We start from the raw sequence: 14,504 nt of genomic DNA, 5'->3' as shown, positions 1-14,504 counted from the left end.
CGTTAGGACGCTCGTTGATCGTCCTCCTCTTCGTGCTACTGTGCATTGTCTTGACGTTTTTACGTCATTTAGAAAGTAGAGAACGTACTTTGCGCCGTGGCAATCCGCAGCTTAGAGGACAACAACCCCCCGAGAGAACGACGCCACCCGAGGCTAACCCGCCGTCACGGGGGGACTGAGGGAGAAGGGGGGCCTCCCCCCCGAAGCTAGGGGCGGAGCGAAGGCAACTAGCGAACTCTCCTCGCCGCTCCTGAGTGGCTTTTTGCTGCAATAAGGACTGCCGCGATCACTCAATTACCCAAAGTCAGGCCCGAAGCATGAGCGAGCATGCACAGGCACGGCGGCGTTGGCGAGAGAAGGAGTCCAAGGGCCTTGGCTGCCTCGCCGCAGACGGAGATACGATTCGCCCTTTCCAGATTTCGCAGCACATACGCAGACAGCTGCTGTTCTTAGGGCCCCCCAGAGACGTGGAGTGGGCTCCAGCATGCCTCCTTTCGTGAGCTCTTCGACCCAACGAGCAGCAACAGAAGGCAGCAGACACAGTCTGTCGAGCGTGATCTTCAGGATTTTAAGGACCCTCCAGTCGCACTGTCTTTCGTGGTCTGTGGAAACACACTGGCTGCTGCTGCTGCTGCTGAGCCGGCCGCAGCAGATGTCGCAGCGTCCCTCACGCAGGCAGCAGCCGCATCCGCAGCCTCGCCGCCTCGTGCTGCTCCTCCTCGCTAATCTAACTGCAGCAGCAGCAGCTGCGGCAGAAAGAGCAGCAACGAGAGCAGCAACAACAGCAACAACAGCAGCAAAAACGACGGCACCAACAGCCTTCCTTAGGCTCCCACTACCCTCCTTAGGGGGCCTTCTGTTCTGTAAACCGTCTTCGTTTCCCCCCCCACAGGGATGCCTCTGCGTGTTGAGCGCAGGTTATAGAGCTGCTGCTGAGACAGCGCAGCGGCAAGCAGCACAGCAAGCCTTGAACGTTTTTTGTGGTGGCCTCGCTGCGGCGAGTTTGTACACCGCTGCACCGCGAAGAGGGCCCCTTAGCGCTCGTCGCAGCGTTGCTCAACTCAATAGCCGCCATGCGCTTTCTTCCGACAGCTGCAGCGGCACCAGAAGCTGCAGCAGCGTGCCTGTACATACACTGCAGGACGTCTGCGCCTTGCTAGAACGAATCCTGAGGAAACACGCGGCGCGGGCCGGAGGAGCCACTCTTCCCCAATCGTTTAAGGTCGCAAAACACCACAATCTTCCAAGTATTGGCAAGAGCAGCAACACATATAGTGTGCTGCTTGAGGAGTAGAGACTGCGGATGCTAGCTTGCACCGCTTGACACGCCAGGGGCCAGTACTCTTGCTTTTGCGCGCTGCAGCTGCAAGTGACCCCTGCAAGCTCCGCTGCCGATGGATTTGAGCTGCAAGCGAACTTGGCCTCTCTGTTGTCTTGCCTGCACTATCCGCAGCAGCAGCAGCAAAGACAGGCACCAGGAACGCAGGCAGAAACTGCCAAGGCGCTACAATCCCCTGCAGTTTCGGGGGATTCAACGGCAGCGGCGACCACACCGATCGCAGCAGCCCAAAGAGAACATTTTTCTTTCTTGTCGAAGGGCACTGAATTCGCCGCTTCCTTGTGGAGAAACAGCGCAGCCTTGCGATCTCTTTGCTACGCTGCAGAATACACGGGGAGGGGGTGCGCCACATGCTGTGCCTGTTGCCTTTGCAGTTTGTCTCTGTGCAGCAGCAGGCTGTACTCTGGGGCCGTCCGAGGTGTGTTGGCTACGAGCCAATGCTGCTCTCTGGTGTCTGAGCTACTGCTGCAGATTCATCAGCTTCAGACTGAGGGACAGCTTGCTGCTGCACCTGCTGCAACGGCTAGTTGCCGACCCGAAGAGACTCGCTGTTCAACCAGTACGTTCGTGTACGCCTAGTGCAGACTCCAAGGAGAAGTGGTGTTTCCGATTCCGCAGCTGTCTACTGCTTGTGTGTGTTTTTTTTGGTGCCGCCCGGACCTCAGCCTGCACCATGCGGGGAACATGCTGTTGCTCCTTCAACGGTGGCTCTCCGGAAATTTTGTTGCGGCTGCTGCTCTTGCGAAAGGTTGCTTCTTCTACCCCTCTTGACCCGTGTGATAGTGCTGCTGCTGCTGCAGGCTGTACGAGCGAACGGCATCCGCTTGCACTTGGACTATTTCTCTCCTAATATAGGGAAGGATCTTCACGTGGGACACCTCAGATCGGCAGTCGTTGGCGACTGTCTTGCGAGGTGCAAACTCTCTCTAAAACAAACTCTCGCTAAAATCGTGGACTGAAAATGCCGAATACGAGGCCCTGCAGGGCACTCAAGGCTCGCCAGCTCTTAGGCGTTGAGCGCTGATGGCCTCTTGAGTGGCTGCTCTTCTGCTCTGCTGCATATACCGCCTCTCTTTTCATCTGGTATGCTGCTTTGTCGGTGGCCAGGTTGCTGGAATTCCTCGGAGTGGATGTGCACCGCAGCTGCCACTTTGGAGACTGCGGTACGCCGGTCGCTGTTTGTCTGGCCGGCCTTCGGGTGTACAGACAGCTGCAGCAGGACAGCAGGGGCAGCCCAGTGAAACGCCACACAGCTTCAGCCGCGCTGCTGCTTCGCAGAGCAGCGGAAGCCGTTGTCGCTGCAACTCCTCCCGAGTGGAGGCCTGCATTTACGAAGGCCTACGCAGCGGCAAGCACAAAAACTGATGCACCAGATGCAGCGGATGCAACGGCTGCGGAAGGGCTGGCTGTAAGCGACGCATCCATGGAGGCTTTCGTCTCGCATATGGCCGCTCTGGATGCAGCACTCAGGAAGCAGCAGTCGCGAGACAGCGCTGCAAATTCCACCGTTGCAGCAACAACAAGGAACACTCTTGACTGGCAGCATCTTGCACAGGAAACACATCCAGAGTCCGCTGTTGACCTCACGGCAACCTACTCGGTAACACCCCCTTTCGCAGACGCACAAACACAGACACACGCAGACACACCGACACACACACACACACACAGACACACATACACATACGCATATACCTACACACATCGTATTCTAGCAGCAGCTCCAGCAACAACAGCAGCGACTACAGTTGTAGTCGATTAGTGTGTTTGAGACTTGTGCATCTGCGCAGCTTTGCATGCATCTCCACACCCATCTGCCCGCCTTCGCTGCCGCTGCATTTTCAGCATTGGCGGCTCTTGTCGGTGGAGAACGCCAAGCGGTAGCGGATGCAAAAGGCATATCCCAGATTTCTATTTGTGTGCGTTTCTGCAGTGCAGCCCTGTGCTCTTGCGTGTACTGTGTGCCTGCTTGCTGGCACGTCCAGATGGGCTTTATGAGTTTATCTCTGCTGTCTTCTTCACTGCGGTCATTTCCTCTTTCCTTCTGGAGTCGCTTCTCCTGCCGTCTTGTTGCTTTTCGCTACCTCTCTTGGAATGCGTCCATCTGCATTGCTTCCGGTGCCTACGATGGCCTTGAATCTTTTCCCCGGGTGTCTCTGCCCGTCCGCCCTTCGCTGAGGGCAGCTGCTCTGCGTTCTGCTGTCGGTATGGCTGCAGCGGTTTGCACGACAGCTGAGCCTCCTAAAGCTTTCTCCCCAAGCCGCAGAGGGGGAGCTCCTGCAGATGCCTCGTATGAAGAAGCTGATGGAGGCGCTCGCCACGCAGGGTTTACTGCTTACAAACGGCAGCGACGATGGCAGCAGCAGCAGCTCTACGAGTCCACTGAACGCTGGCCTTCCCCAGGCACACCCAGAGACGCGTTCCTCATGCCTACTACCGCACGAAAAGCGGCAGCAGCAGCAGCCCGAGGCTGTGGCTCTCCGGAGGCAAGGGGGCTCTTACACCTACATTGCAACCGATCTCGCTGCCCTGCAGAATAGGTACTTGCCGCAAAAGCCTCGAAAGGCTTTTGCCTCTCCTTCTTCGGCGTGTCTCCAAGCTATGCCGTCAAACCCAGACAGTCGGTGATAGGCCTTGGCGGGCTTTCCTGTGAAATTGTCTATGTTGATGACGCCGATTAATAAAGAATCTACGGCTTTGAGCTTGTTTTTCAGGGTGGAGGCAGGGGCGGGATGGGTGTTGCATGTGACGGATCGCCGCCAGCAGGACCATTTCCGGCGCTTATTTCTCTTAGGCAACAAAATCCTCCAGCACAAAATTCTCGTTACGGCACACCAGCACAATCATCCGCTTGTTCTGCCTACTCAACAGACTCGGCTGCCGCTGCACTGGGGGCAGCAGCAAGTGGTGGCTCAGCCGTCGGTGCCACAGGCGACCCCCCAACAGCGAGACCAGGTGTATGTACAGCACCTGGGACTTGGGCTGGTGACTGACATCCATGGCAGCAAACTTTCTTCCAGAGAGGCAGCGAGTGGCCTCTCTAAGCTTCTAGAAGACGCCTTGCAAACCGCAGGTGTGGATAAAAGTCATGAGCGAGCGTTCAATGCGTGCAGCTTTGGGGAGGGTAACGGTAGATACGTCCAAATTGCGCTGAATGGGTCTGACACTTTGTGCAGAAGGCGAATTGCGACGAAGATACCCAGACACACTCCCACACGAAGAACTCAAGAAGCGAGCCGAACTTTTGAGTAGGCTGCGGCTGCAATTAGCTTACTATGGTTGCTGCTGCTGCTTCTTGCGGCTGCAGTGAGCGCTGCTCGCGGTGTAGCTGCTTGTGCTGCGGCAACTGCTGTCCTTGACAGCGCTCCTCATGCTGCTCTTGTAAACCTTCCTTACAGGTTTCATGCAACACCTTGCTGCGACAGCTTTCGATAGCAGCACCAAAGAAAGCTGCGAGTTTCCGACCGCTTGTGGGTGCTGCAGCTGCAGCAAATCTGCGTTTGTGGATTCTCGGTTTTTCTGTGTCTGCTGACTTTCGCGTCTCTGAAAACGGGGGGCCCCTCCAAGCACGGGGGTTCCTTCCACTGCTGTACAGTTTTGCAAGGGCGTCGCGTATAAATGACAAAACAAGTGCGCCATTGCCTGCCACGCGCCGCCACATTAGCATAGATCTGCCCGTATTTCCTCAATATAGGCCTCTGCCTTCCGATCACAGTGGGAGTTTTTCCTCTATTTGGAATGCCTTGTTGCTCTGTTGCTCCCAGAATCTTTATCTCGGCTTCCTGCGTATGCCGTCGATTTGTCCCCCTGCTTTGTGCATCTCGGAGCCCCTGCGACTCCAGCTAGTGATGGTGTTTGCACACATATCTTGCGGTGTGTCATTTGTTTGAAGGGGCCCTCTCTCCTGGATTTATCTCGCTACCATGCCCCTCAGGAGAGCCTCAGCTGACTGAGCTCGAGCGACGGCTGGCAGCGAAGGTCGCTAGTTTTGGTCTGTACCTATATCGCAGCGCGGCAGCTCTGGACCCCTCTATCCTTGTCTCATTCTTGCTGGACTTGGCCCGCAATTTCAATCAATTCTACGAGACAGAGCATGTCATTAGCCGAAACAGCAGCAGCAGCAGCAGAACAGGTGGTGATGCACGCTGCTCGCCATGTGACCAACAACAGCCAGACGACACCACGGAAAGGGACTATGCTCTGGCAAATCCACTAGGGGATTGTTGCGAGAAGGTTTCTGTACACCCAGTGCGTCTGCTACTTTGCCGTGCTGTGCAGCAAGCCCTCTCGAAGGGTCTGGAGCTCTTGGGGGTTGAATCTCCTGCGGAGCTGTAGACTGCATCAGGCCCTAAGGGCATTTGCGAGGGAGCGGCAGATAGCAGGATGACTAGATGAAGAGTTCAGAGGCAGGGATGCATGAAAATGCAGAAAATGCGCCATACGTAAAACGTTAGGGGCACGCAGGATGCACGGGATCAGCAGCAGACGCCTTTGCGTGTGTGCACAAGCAAGACATTTGAGAAGATACGGATAGAGCGCGGAGACCGCAGGCGGCGTAAACTACTGGTCTTGCATCTTTTTCTCTCATCTGCATCTAAGTAAACGTATCTGTTCTCAGCCAGAAATGGAGACCCCATCTCCTCTAAAGCCCCCCGTACAGCGTGTAGTGCTGAGTCTGCATGCAGCAGCACTGTTGGCACTCCAAAGCGTTCGTTCCTGGTTCCTCCACTTTCAAAACAAATAGCCAGGGCTTACGCGTGCTTTTGCATGTCGCAAGCCACTAGCTGTCTATTTGGCTAGTCCAAAATGCAGTGACCTGGGGCGTCGCGCGAAACCGCTGTTGACTCCCCTTTCAGCGGGATTGTTTTTATTGTATTAAACCCCAGAGGCGAATTGCACCTGATGGACCTTCCCAAAGTCTTCTGTCCATTTAGCCGTTGTGTTTTCGTCCGTCGAACCAACGTCCTCGTCGGTCCCTGACACAAATCAAACCGCAAAAGCACCCACAAAAAGAGCGAGGTATTAGTCCCCTGCAGGATCCTCTGACACAAAGAGCCGCCAGTGCAGAGAACCCCAACTCCTTGACGCTCCTGCACGGTTGCTTACAGTCGCTTTGAAGCTCCTCTTCTGCAGACTGCTGTCTGAGGGAGAGCCGCTGCCGCTGCAGCGCTTTGAGACGGTTCGCTGCCTTGAGAATTGCCAAGGCACTCAAGCCTTTACGATGAGGCTGCATGCGCCTGGCCTCCCCGGGGGGCCCCACGGACTCCTCACTGGAGGCTCCTGCCACGGCTTCCCGTGCGGAACGTCTGCGGTGAGGCACATAGGGAATGTAACTGCACGACGGACTAAAACCCTCTTCCAAGGCGTCTTGGTGCATCGGTTGCGGGGGGAGTCGAGGCTGCCAGTCTGCTGCGGCACCTTCGGGAGTCCGTTGTGGGGGGTAAGTGGCATCTTGCGTAGGAGCGCTGACAGAGTCTGTGTCTCTGTCGTTGTCAGAAGCAGTGGTGGCCACAGTAGAGGCAGCAGTAAGGGCTACAGCATCCGCAAGTGTCCTCCTCTTGGGAACCTTCAATGCAGAGGCATCTGGTCTCTGCAGTAGCAGCGAACTCCGCAGCCTCTCAGCCACGCGCTGCAGCAGCTGCTCCCTCCGAACCCTGCAGCAGCAAAAAAGGGTGCAGGAGAGAAGCCAGACTCTTTAGCGTGGCACCCAAAGCATGCTGCCGAAACCGACGGGGGCCTTTTTTTACTTACTCCTGTAGCTCGACCTGCATGTGCTTCAATATGGGTTTAAGCGGACTTTGCTGCTGCTCGTGCTGTATCTGTATCTGCTTCGGTTGCTGTTTGTGCCTAAGCGGGTGAAGCTGCTGCTGCTGCGGCTGCTGTTTTTGTGGATGCTGTAAGAGCTGGGGTTCCTGCTGCCGCTGCTGCTGCTGCTGCTGCTGCTGTTGCTGCTGCGGCTGCTGTTGCTGCTGTTGCTGTTGCTGTTGCTGTTGCTGCTGCTGCTGTTGCTGCTGTTGCTGTTGCTGTTGTTGTTGTTGCTGCTGTTGCTGCTGCTGCCGTTTGGTTTTGCGCCGCCAGCATTCGTTTCTGACGATGCTTTCGACATACGAGAAGTCTGGCACCTCAGGTCTGTTGCTTCTTTGCATCACTACGCGGTCTGGCCGCCTCCTTAGAAAAGTGCTGGAGCCTTTCTTGTTGGAGGTTTGGTGAAAAGCTCTTTCGGTGCCCTGTTCTGCAGGGGAAATTCGTCCTTTTCCCTCTTCATCGAGACTGCAGAAGTCTTGAGAGTCATGGCCGCCTTCAGCCGAGGTCATGCTGCTGCTGCAGGAAATGCTGCAAGGGGGGGGGGGGCTGTTGCTGCGAGCAGTAGCGGGGACTGAGGGCGATATCCAAGGGGCCTCCCTCAGGATGCCTTGCTGTTGCAGCCGTTTCGCGAGGGTCGGCACTATTTGTTCGTCTTGCGGAGGCAACGGAAGCGTGCTGCTGCTGCTGTTGCTGCTGTTGCTGTTGCCTGTGCTGCACCAGTAGGGCGGCTCATATTCGGAAATCCGGGAAGAGTGATTCGCAAGGGGGGGAGGGGGGAGGCCCTCCGAGGGGTCTTTGCCTCCAAGGGCCCCCTGGCTGGCGAGCAAAGGGTGACATCTGGAGGGCGAGGAGGAAGGCCCCACCCCAATGCTTGCTGCTGCTTGCTGCATCACGGAAACAGAGGGGAGGGTGGAGGAGGCGTGAGAGAGGCATCTGCCAGAGTGGGGAGAGCCCTCAGAGGCGGTACATGCACAGCAGTTAGTCTCTTCGAGGAAATGAGGACAAGCTTCCGCGCTGTAGCTCCGTACGGGGTAGTAAGGCGCAGGCAAAGCCTCCACAGACAAAGAAGAGGCCCTCTGCTTCGTGTCGTTGCTGCTGCACCGAAAATCAGCAGCAGCTGCACCTACTGCTGCACCTACTGCTGCTGTGGACGCTTCCGGAGTCGCTTCTTCACGAAAACCAGCGCTGCTTTCCCGCCGCTGAGGCCTTGCAAGCTGCGTCATGCAGCCTAAATGCTGTTGCTTATGCTGCAAACGCTCACTACCTGGGGGGCCCCCCCCTCGCGCGGTGGGTTTCTCCTCTGAGTAGGGGGGCCCCCCCCCATGGCACCCCAGAGGGGCCCCCCTCAGGAGGCCTTCTGGGGCGTTCGCGGGAGATGTGCGTGGCCGCGGGGGGGGAAGGACTTGCTGCGGCTGTATCAGTTCCGGCTGCTTAGGAAGAGAAGCTAGCCATACCGTGTGCTGCTGCTGGGGGGCCCCCCCGTCAGGGGCCCCAGCCACTGGTGCTCCCCCAAGCTGCTGCGGGTGTTGGTGGATTGGCTGTTGCTGTTGTTGCTGCTGTCGCTGCTGCAGGTGTTGCTGTTGATGCTGCTGCAGGTGTTGCTGTTGATGTTGCTGCTGTTGCTGCTGCAGGTGTTGATGCTGTTGCTGCTGCTCTTGCTGCTGCTCTTGCTGCTGCTCTTGCTGCTGTTGCTGCTGGGGTGGCTCAAGAGAGCCTTGCAGAGCTTCTTTCGCTGACTGCTGGTGCAAAGCGGGCCTTACGTGCCGATGGGTGCCTAGAGACTGCGGGGGGCTGCGGTGAGTTTTGTCGGGGGATATTAGGCTTGCGCATGGCTCAAATACCCCCTTGGGAAGGGTGTCTTGTTGAGCTGAGGCACGTTGTTGCGTCCCCCCGATGGAAGCCGCCTGTGGAGGGGGGGCCCTTGAGGGGCTTCCCTGAGGCGTCTGCCTCGCGGATGAAGCTGCCTCGTTGGAGAAGATGGCCCCCTCCTTCTGGCCTCCCTCTGAATGCGCCTCTTGAGGTTTGGAAGAGTCTCCACAGCGGCAGTCTCTTTGAGATCCTATGCCATGTGGGAGCGCATGCATATCCGGTGCAAAAAAGAAAGGCAGAACTGTGGATTTCAGCGCTGCCGCAGTAGACGGCGGCAGCAGCTGCAGGACGTGGCTCAGGGGCAGCCGCAGCAGCTCCTCCTCACTTGCAATGCGACTTGTCGAGCAGTCAACAGGATCAGAAGAGCGCGAGAAGGGACCGTTCTTGCATTCCTTGGGGACCTTGTTCTCAGCAAAACCGACTCCTCCGGAAAGTGGAGAGAAGTAATGCTCCTTAGAATCCTCCTGCGGCCGCTGGGGGCCCCCCCCCCGGCCCTCGAATTGGTTGCTGGGGGCCTCTTTTTGGCCACCTCGTTGAGCCTCGAATTCTCCAGGAGCTGCGAGGCTATACGCACTCAGGCGGAAGGGCGGCAGCAAGGGCTGTCGCAGGTGCCTCGCAGGAGGAGCACAGAGCGCTTGCCCACAGTCAGAGATCTCATCGGCGGAGAGGCCTGATGGTGAGAAGAAGAGCTCTCTCTTGCTGCTCTCTGCCTCCGTCCGGTAGGGGGCCCCTCTGGGGGCCCCTCTGGGGGCTCCCTGGGGGCCCCCTCGGGAACTCTCAGCGCAAGTCTCAACCATCCGGCGAGGCGCCTGTTCCCATTCTTGCCGCATGCAGACGCAGAATCCCCCTTACTGCGCTCTCTAGAGCAGAGCACTGCGACGGGGGAGGATTTACACCGCAAGAGATCGCGAACCCCCCCGTTGGGGTGGCTTCCCACGAAGTGACCCTGGAGGAAGCGGGGGGACGCACTCGGGGAGGGAGGCGGGGCGAAGGCAAGCTGCGCGCAAGCGGCAAAGGCCAAGCCGTTTCGTTCCGAGGATTCGATGGAGAAAGGGGCAAGACACTGGAGAATTGGCACCACGGAGGCTGTCAAGTGGCTGCCAGGAGGCGTCCGAGAGCGGCGAGCCGAGCCTGTGGCGAGCGATGCACTCTATCGACCTTCGCTCTACTGACTTTTGTGCTTGCACTTTTGGAATAGCCGTCCAGCGGTAGCTATGGCTCGCAGATGGCTGTACAGCCCAATCGCGCCGCAGCCGACGCGGACGCCCGGTACCCCTGGTCCTTTGAAGTTGCCTATTTCATCCGCCCAGCTCTCCTGCTCTTGTTTCTCTCCCAATCTCTTTGTAAAAAAGTAAGCATGGAAAAGGATTTCAAATACGCGTCAGCCCCAAGCGTCCTTGCAGCTCTTCCAGCCTAGGCCCCTGCAGGCACGGCCCCTGCTGGTGTGGATGCAGTAATAACCGGCTGCGAGATGGGAAGCAAGAAAGGGCAGCCTGTGTGTAGATGCTAGTCCGAATGGGAGGTTCAATTGATTCAAAAGGCGCGAGTCATGCGAGTTATAGATCCCCTAGAAGCAAAAGCTGGCACGGAAGCACCACTGCCAAGAACCGCTGCACTGGGCCGTTGTTGGTGCCGTTGCAGCAGCAGCTGCTGCAACGGCTGCTGTCGTTGCAATTCTTGCCCACAGCGCATTCCTTTTCCTTCCACACTCTTTCGAGCGTTTCTCTGACTGTTGAGACCCCTAAAAGCGGATCTTTCGGAGAGAAACACCGAAGACCCCTAGGGGGCCCTCCCATCCGACACCTTAGGATTGCACATCATCACACCGGGCTGCTATGCCTCTCCTCAGCCTCCCCTGCTGTTTTCCGCTGCTTAAGAACCGTCGTGACACAGATTGTGGAAGGCTCTTCAACAGCGCAAAGACTTGCCCGTGCCTGCGGGCAGGGTCAAATAGCAGCTTCGGAAGAAGCATTGCGGCAAAAGCGGGAAAGCCAGCCGAAATCGAGACAGCGGCTCCGAATTTCCCTCAAGTTGTGCGCGCTCCAGAGCTTCCACCGGCTCATAGGAGCTCATAGGAGGCCCCTCAGCACTACCCAGGTAGGTAGTTGAGCCTCTTCCTTGACCCCAATCGTCCACTCACCCCGCAACACCTCTTTTTGCGTGCTTCTTGCTTCTGCGCAACGCACAGCGGGGAACTTCCAAGGAGGTACACACCTCTTCTAGGAGGGTCGAAGGAAGCGAAAGCGGCTGCTACAGAAGTCAACAGCGGCAGCGGCTCCTGCGGCATCGCGATCCGAAGCCAAGACTCCGGAGGATTCCTCGCGAAGTTGATTGCAGGAACGTTCAACAAGCCCAATGGACGCCCCCCCACCGCTGGCTGCGCAGGCTGCCAGTGGAGGTGTCTGTGATCTTGCTTTGACATTTTCGAGGCAATCCGACAAGCGAAGGCCACATGAGGGGAGCGTCGTAGGGGGGCAGGCTTTGACGTTTTCGCACGGCTCATCGTCTCCTCGCCAGCTCCAAAAGCGGCAAGACTTGCCACGTCACAAGTCTTTTTCTTGCCCAGGTGAAGTCTCTGCCGATTTTTCGCCGCAAAAGCCTCTTGCCGCCAGGCCCTTATGCTCGTGGGAGGCAGGCAGCCTCTCGTCCCCCCTTCCCCCCTCGGATGAAGTCTCCTCAACTCCTGCTGCTAAAAGGCAACACGCCTCCAGGCAGTCAGTAGCGGACTCTATGTCGTGCCCAAGCAGCCTCCTTCATACCGCTCCTCCTTCTCCTCCTCCTGCTGACAGGCAGGCTTTAGGGAGTCTCACTGCCCGCGATCGCAGACTGCTCGCCACAGGAGGGGCCTCTGCAGACACTGTGACGGCTCAGGGAGTCGCAGACGCTGCAGCCGCAGCCTCTGCGTTGGCGAGTGCTGCGAATGTCAGCGCAACGGGAGTCGATCTCTTCGCCGTTGCCTTCAAAGTGCAGCACGACAGCCGTCTGTCTGCTCGACAGAGGCAAGTGGCGTCGCAGAGGGCAGTTGCTGCCGCTTTAGAGCAACAGCAACAGCGGTTTCGGGGTCGTAGTCGAAAGGGCAGGCTGCTGTGGGCTGCAGGGAGACTCTTTCGGGGAGACAGTCACTTCTTATTCGGATTTCCCATCTTCTGCTTCCTTGCCCTCTGCCTCTGTGTGGAAGTCTCCCTCTACGCTGTCGTCATACTCCTCGCGCTCATCCTCGATGCTGCCTTCTTCCGCCTGCACTCCGCTACCTCACAGTTTCGGCAGCAGCAGCAGGAGCAGCAACAGGTGCAGCAACAGCAGGTGCAGCAGCAACAGCAGGTGCAGCAGCAGCAGATGCAGCTGAAGGACTGCCAGCAGGAAGAAGGTTTCCAGAGCATGCGCGCCAGCAGCAGCCACACCGTCAGCCCTTCCGCGCAGCAGCTCAGCGATCCAACTTCGCCTTCCACCTCCTGTGCGTCATCCTCAGCAGTGACACCCTCCTTCGCCCGCCAAGACGCTGCCCCTCCCCCCCCCCGTTCGTCCGCTGAGACTTCTGAAGCGCACTCCTCAGTGCACTGCCACGAGCTGCCTCTGGCGGCAGAAAGTCTCACAGCCTGCTTCGAGGTCGCAAAGCCTCTTCTGACAGGCGAACGTTCTCCAGAGCAACAAGCCACTTCTTTCTGCGTCGAGAAGCACGGCTTTCGATGCCTGCGCCGCCTTTGGAGAGCCATCTCCTGGCCATGCCACGTCATGGGTGCCTTGCGGAATTCAGTCCCCTCCCTGTGGGGACTGCACCGTCAGCTTGACTCGAGCAGAACGTATGCTGCCTTCGCAGCTGCTGCGGAGCAGCTAGACGCAGCGACGGGCAGGAAGGCGTGGAAGCGGAGGGCAGAGAGCCGTCTGTACGATGCCGCTGCCGTCAGACAAAGTCTGACTGCCCTTAAGGCGGCGAGGTTGTCGGGAAATCCTCAGCGACTCGCGGGGGAGATTGGCAAGGCTCTTCAGGGGCATGCGCAGGCTGCTCTCAAAGAGGGACTGTATAGGTATGTCGTCTTCTTGGGGGGAGTGTTGCGGTCTTCTTTCGTCTCTCCTTTCCCAGAATCTCGCTTGCTGTTTTGCCTTCCTTAGGCTGCGTAAGAGCTGCGAGAAGAGTAGGTGCTCGGGAACTCTCCTCGCCCTCTTTGCGTGCTGCAAAAACTGCTGTCGTCTCCAGCTTTTCTGGACCCTCTTTGAGTCTCTCTTCTGTCTACCTCCTGGGGGCGGGAGGAAAGAGAAGGCTCAACAGGGGGGTAGAGGGAAGGGAAAGGAAAGAGGAGGGCGAAGGGGGCCCTTTGCGACGTGTACCATCACCGTTGATTTCCTGTCCTACCACGGTGTTGCGCTTTCCTCTCAAGTCGCACGTATCTAGGAACGAAGGATTTACTCGAAGAACTCCTCTCAGAGCTTCGTCTGGCCCTTGAGGACCTCACGCTGCACATGCAGCAGCAACCGAAGCTGCGCCCGCTGCTGCAGCATGCGATTGTGAGTATTCGGAGGCAGTGGAAGCAGACGGCCTTAGTTCTAAGTGGTGAGTGTGCGCAGATCCTTCCTCGCAAATCTGCGCCTCTGCCCGCTGCGCAGGCCCCTGTTGCTCCTGCTGCTGCTGCTGCAAAATTCCTGCAGTCTTTTTTTCCTGAGACTCTTGCAGGGGGTGCCATGTTAGGGCTTCATCATTTTGGCCTCATCGAGGCGCTTCTCTTCAATAACGAGACGCAAGAAAATCTGCTTCCTAAGGTCTGCTGCTGGTTCTGGTGCTCGAATACTGCTTCGACTCCGCTGGTGCTGCTCTTGCTGCATGTGGTTTCTTGTGTCGGGGTGGGGCCTTTGAGAGGACTGCATCGTAGAAAGGCTTCACGCGGTGTCGTTGCGACGCACAAGCTTCTTTGCAATCCAGACAGAGCATCAACTCTGCGTGGGCTTTGCCGCTGCTGCCGGCAATGTGCAGGTGATTGCCGGCTGCAGCGCGGGTGCAGCTGTTGCTGCATGGCTCTGTACACGGACAGACGATGAACTGCGAAAGGAGCTTCAAGAAGATTACATTCACCAGACGTTCAGGGGCCTCTCCCCCAACAGCTGGATTGAGCGGTTCCTCAATATTTTTAAGCGGGGGTGAGCATGGCAGTTGGCTGCTGCCCCCCTTCCCCCGTCAGCTCCTCACTCCCCAAGCAATGGTGGTGTCTGTTGTTGCCTCCTTTTCTCGCTGAGCTCCCCTCGAGCATGTCTGTCTGTCTGTCTGTCTGTCTGTCTGTCTGTCTGTCTGTCTGTCTGTCTGTCTGTCTGTCTGTCTGTCTGTCTGTCTGTCTGTCTGTTTGTCTGTCTGTCTGTCTGTCTGTCTACTTATCTGTCTGTCTGTCTGTCTGTCCGTCTCTCTTTCTCTGTCTCTTTCTCTCTGTCTGTCTGTTTCTCTTTGTTTTGGTATGTATCTCTTCGTTTCTTGTTCTCTGTTTTCTTTCCGGGTTGTGTGTTTGTT

At 57.5% G+C, this 14,504-nt stretch overlaps 3 protein-coding genes across 3 annotated transcripts; 2 read left to right on the top strand and 1 right to left on the bottom strand.

Annotated features, from left to right (window-relative positions):
• Positions 1-894: 894 nt before the first annotated feature.
• On the top strand, positions 895-5,674 carry LOC34619160 (arginine--tRNA ligase). The gene is made up of 10 exons (XM_026336458.1): positions 895-917; positions 1,333-1,680; positions 1,811-1,898; positions 2,140-2,252; positions 2,447-2,939; positions 3,557-3,879; positions 4,054-4,412; positions 4,516-4,607; positions 4,765-5,053; positions 5,232-5,674. Exons 1-10 carry the CDS (start codon positions 895-897, stop codon positions 5,672-5,674), a joined length of 2,571 nt encoding a protein of 856 aa, XP_026192243.1.
• Positions 5,675-5,789: 115 nt separating this feature from the next.
• LOC34619159 (mediator of RNA polymerase II transcription subunit 15) lies at positions 5,790-10,985 on the bottom strand. The gene is made up of 7 exons (XM_026336457.1): positions 10,830-10,985; positions 10,609-10,754; positions 8,722-9,625; positions 7,204-8,028; positions 6,560-6,896; positions 6,248-6,315; positions 5,790-5,933 (listed from the first exon to the last, which is right to left on the bottom strand). The coding sequence occupies exons 1-7, from the start codon at positions 10,983-10,985 to the stop codon at positions 5,790-5,792; spliced, it is 2,580 nt and encodes an 859-aa protein (XP_026192242.1).
• A 383-nt stretch (positions 10,986-11,368) lies between these two features.
• On the top strand, positions 11,369-14,119 carry LOC113147104 (patatin-like phospholipase domain-containing protein CNBE2340; the record flags this gene model as incomplete). Its single annotated transcript, XM_026336454.1, has 5 exons — positions 11,369-12,116; positions 12,840-13,038; positions 13,390-13,562; positions 13,683-13,768; positions 13,980-14,119. Coding segments are annotated over exons 1-5 (1,346 nt in total), but the record flags the coding sequence as incomplete, so codon positions are not given.
• Between the last annotated feature and the right edge of the window lie 385 nt (positions 14,120-14,504).

Source organism: Cyclospora cayetanensis, unplaced genomic scaffold (assembly GCF_002999335.1).
Source record: "Cyclospora cayetanensis isolate NF1_C8 unplaced genomic scaffold, CcayRef3 CcayRef3_contig_13, whole genome shotgun sequence".
In the NCBI taxonomy this organism is placed as follows: Eukaryota; Apicomplexa; class Conoidasida; order Eucoccidiorida; family Eimeriidae; genus Cyclospora; species Cyclospora cayetanensis.
Note: the sequence above shows the minus strand (reverse complement) of the source record. Positions and strands in the feature narration are given on the sequence as shown.

Coding starts and splice junctions, on each gene's coding strand:
- LOC34619160 (XM_026336458.1), top strand. CDS start 895: ATGCCTCTGCGTGTTGAGCGCAG. Junction 918..1,332: donor CCTCTGCGTGTTGAGCGCAG/GTTATAGAGCTG, acceptor TTGACACGCCAG/GGGCCAGTACTCTTGCTTTT. Junction 2,253..2,446: donor GTTGGCGACTGTCTTGCGAG/GTGCAAACTCTC, acceptor GTCGGTGGCCAG/GTTGCTGGAATTCCTCGGAG.
- LOC34619159 (XM_026336457.1), bottom strand. CDS start 10,985: ATGCTTCTTCCGAAGCTGCTATTTGACCCTGCCCGCAGGCACGGGCAA. Junction 9,626..10,608: donor TGCAGCGGTTCTTGGCAGTG/GTGCTTCCGTGC, acceptor TCCTCCTGCGAG/GCACCTGCGACAGCCCTTGC. Junction 8,029..8,721: donor ACCTGCAGCAGCATCAACAG/CAACACCTGCAG, acceptor TCCGTGATGCAG/CAAGCAGCAGCAAGCATTGG.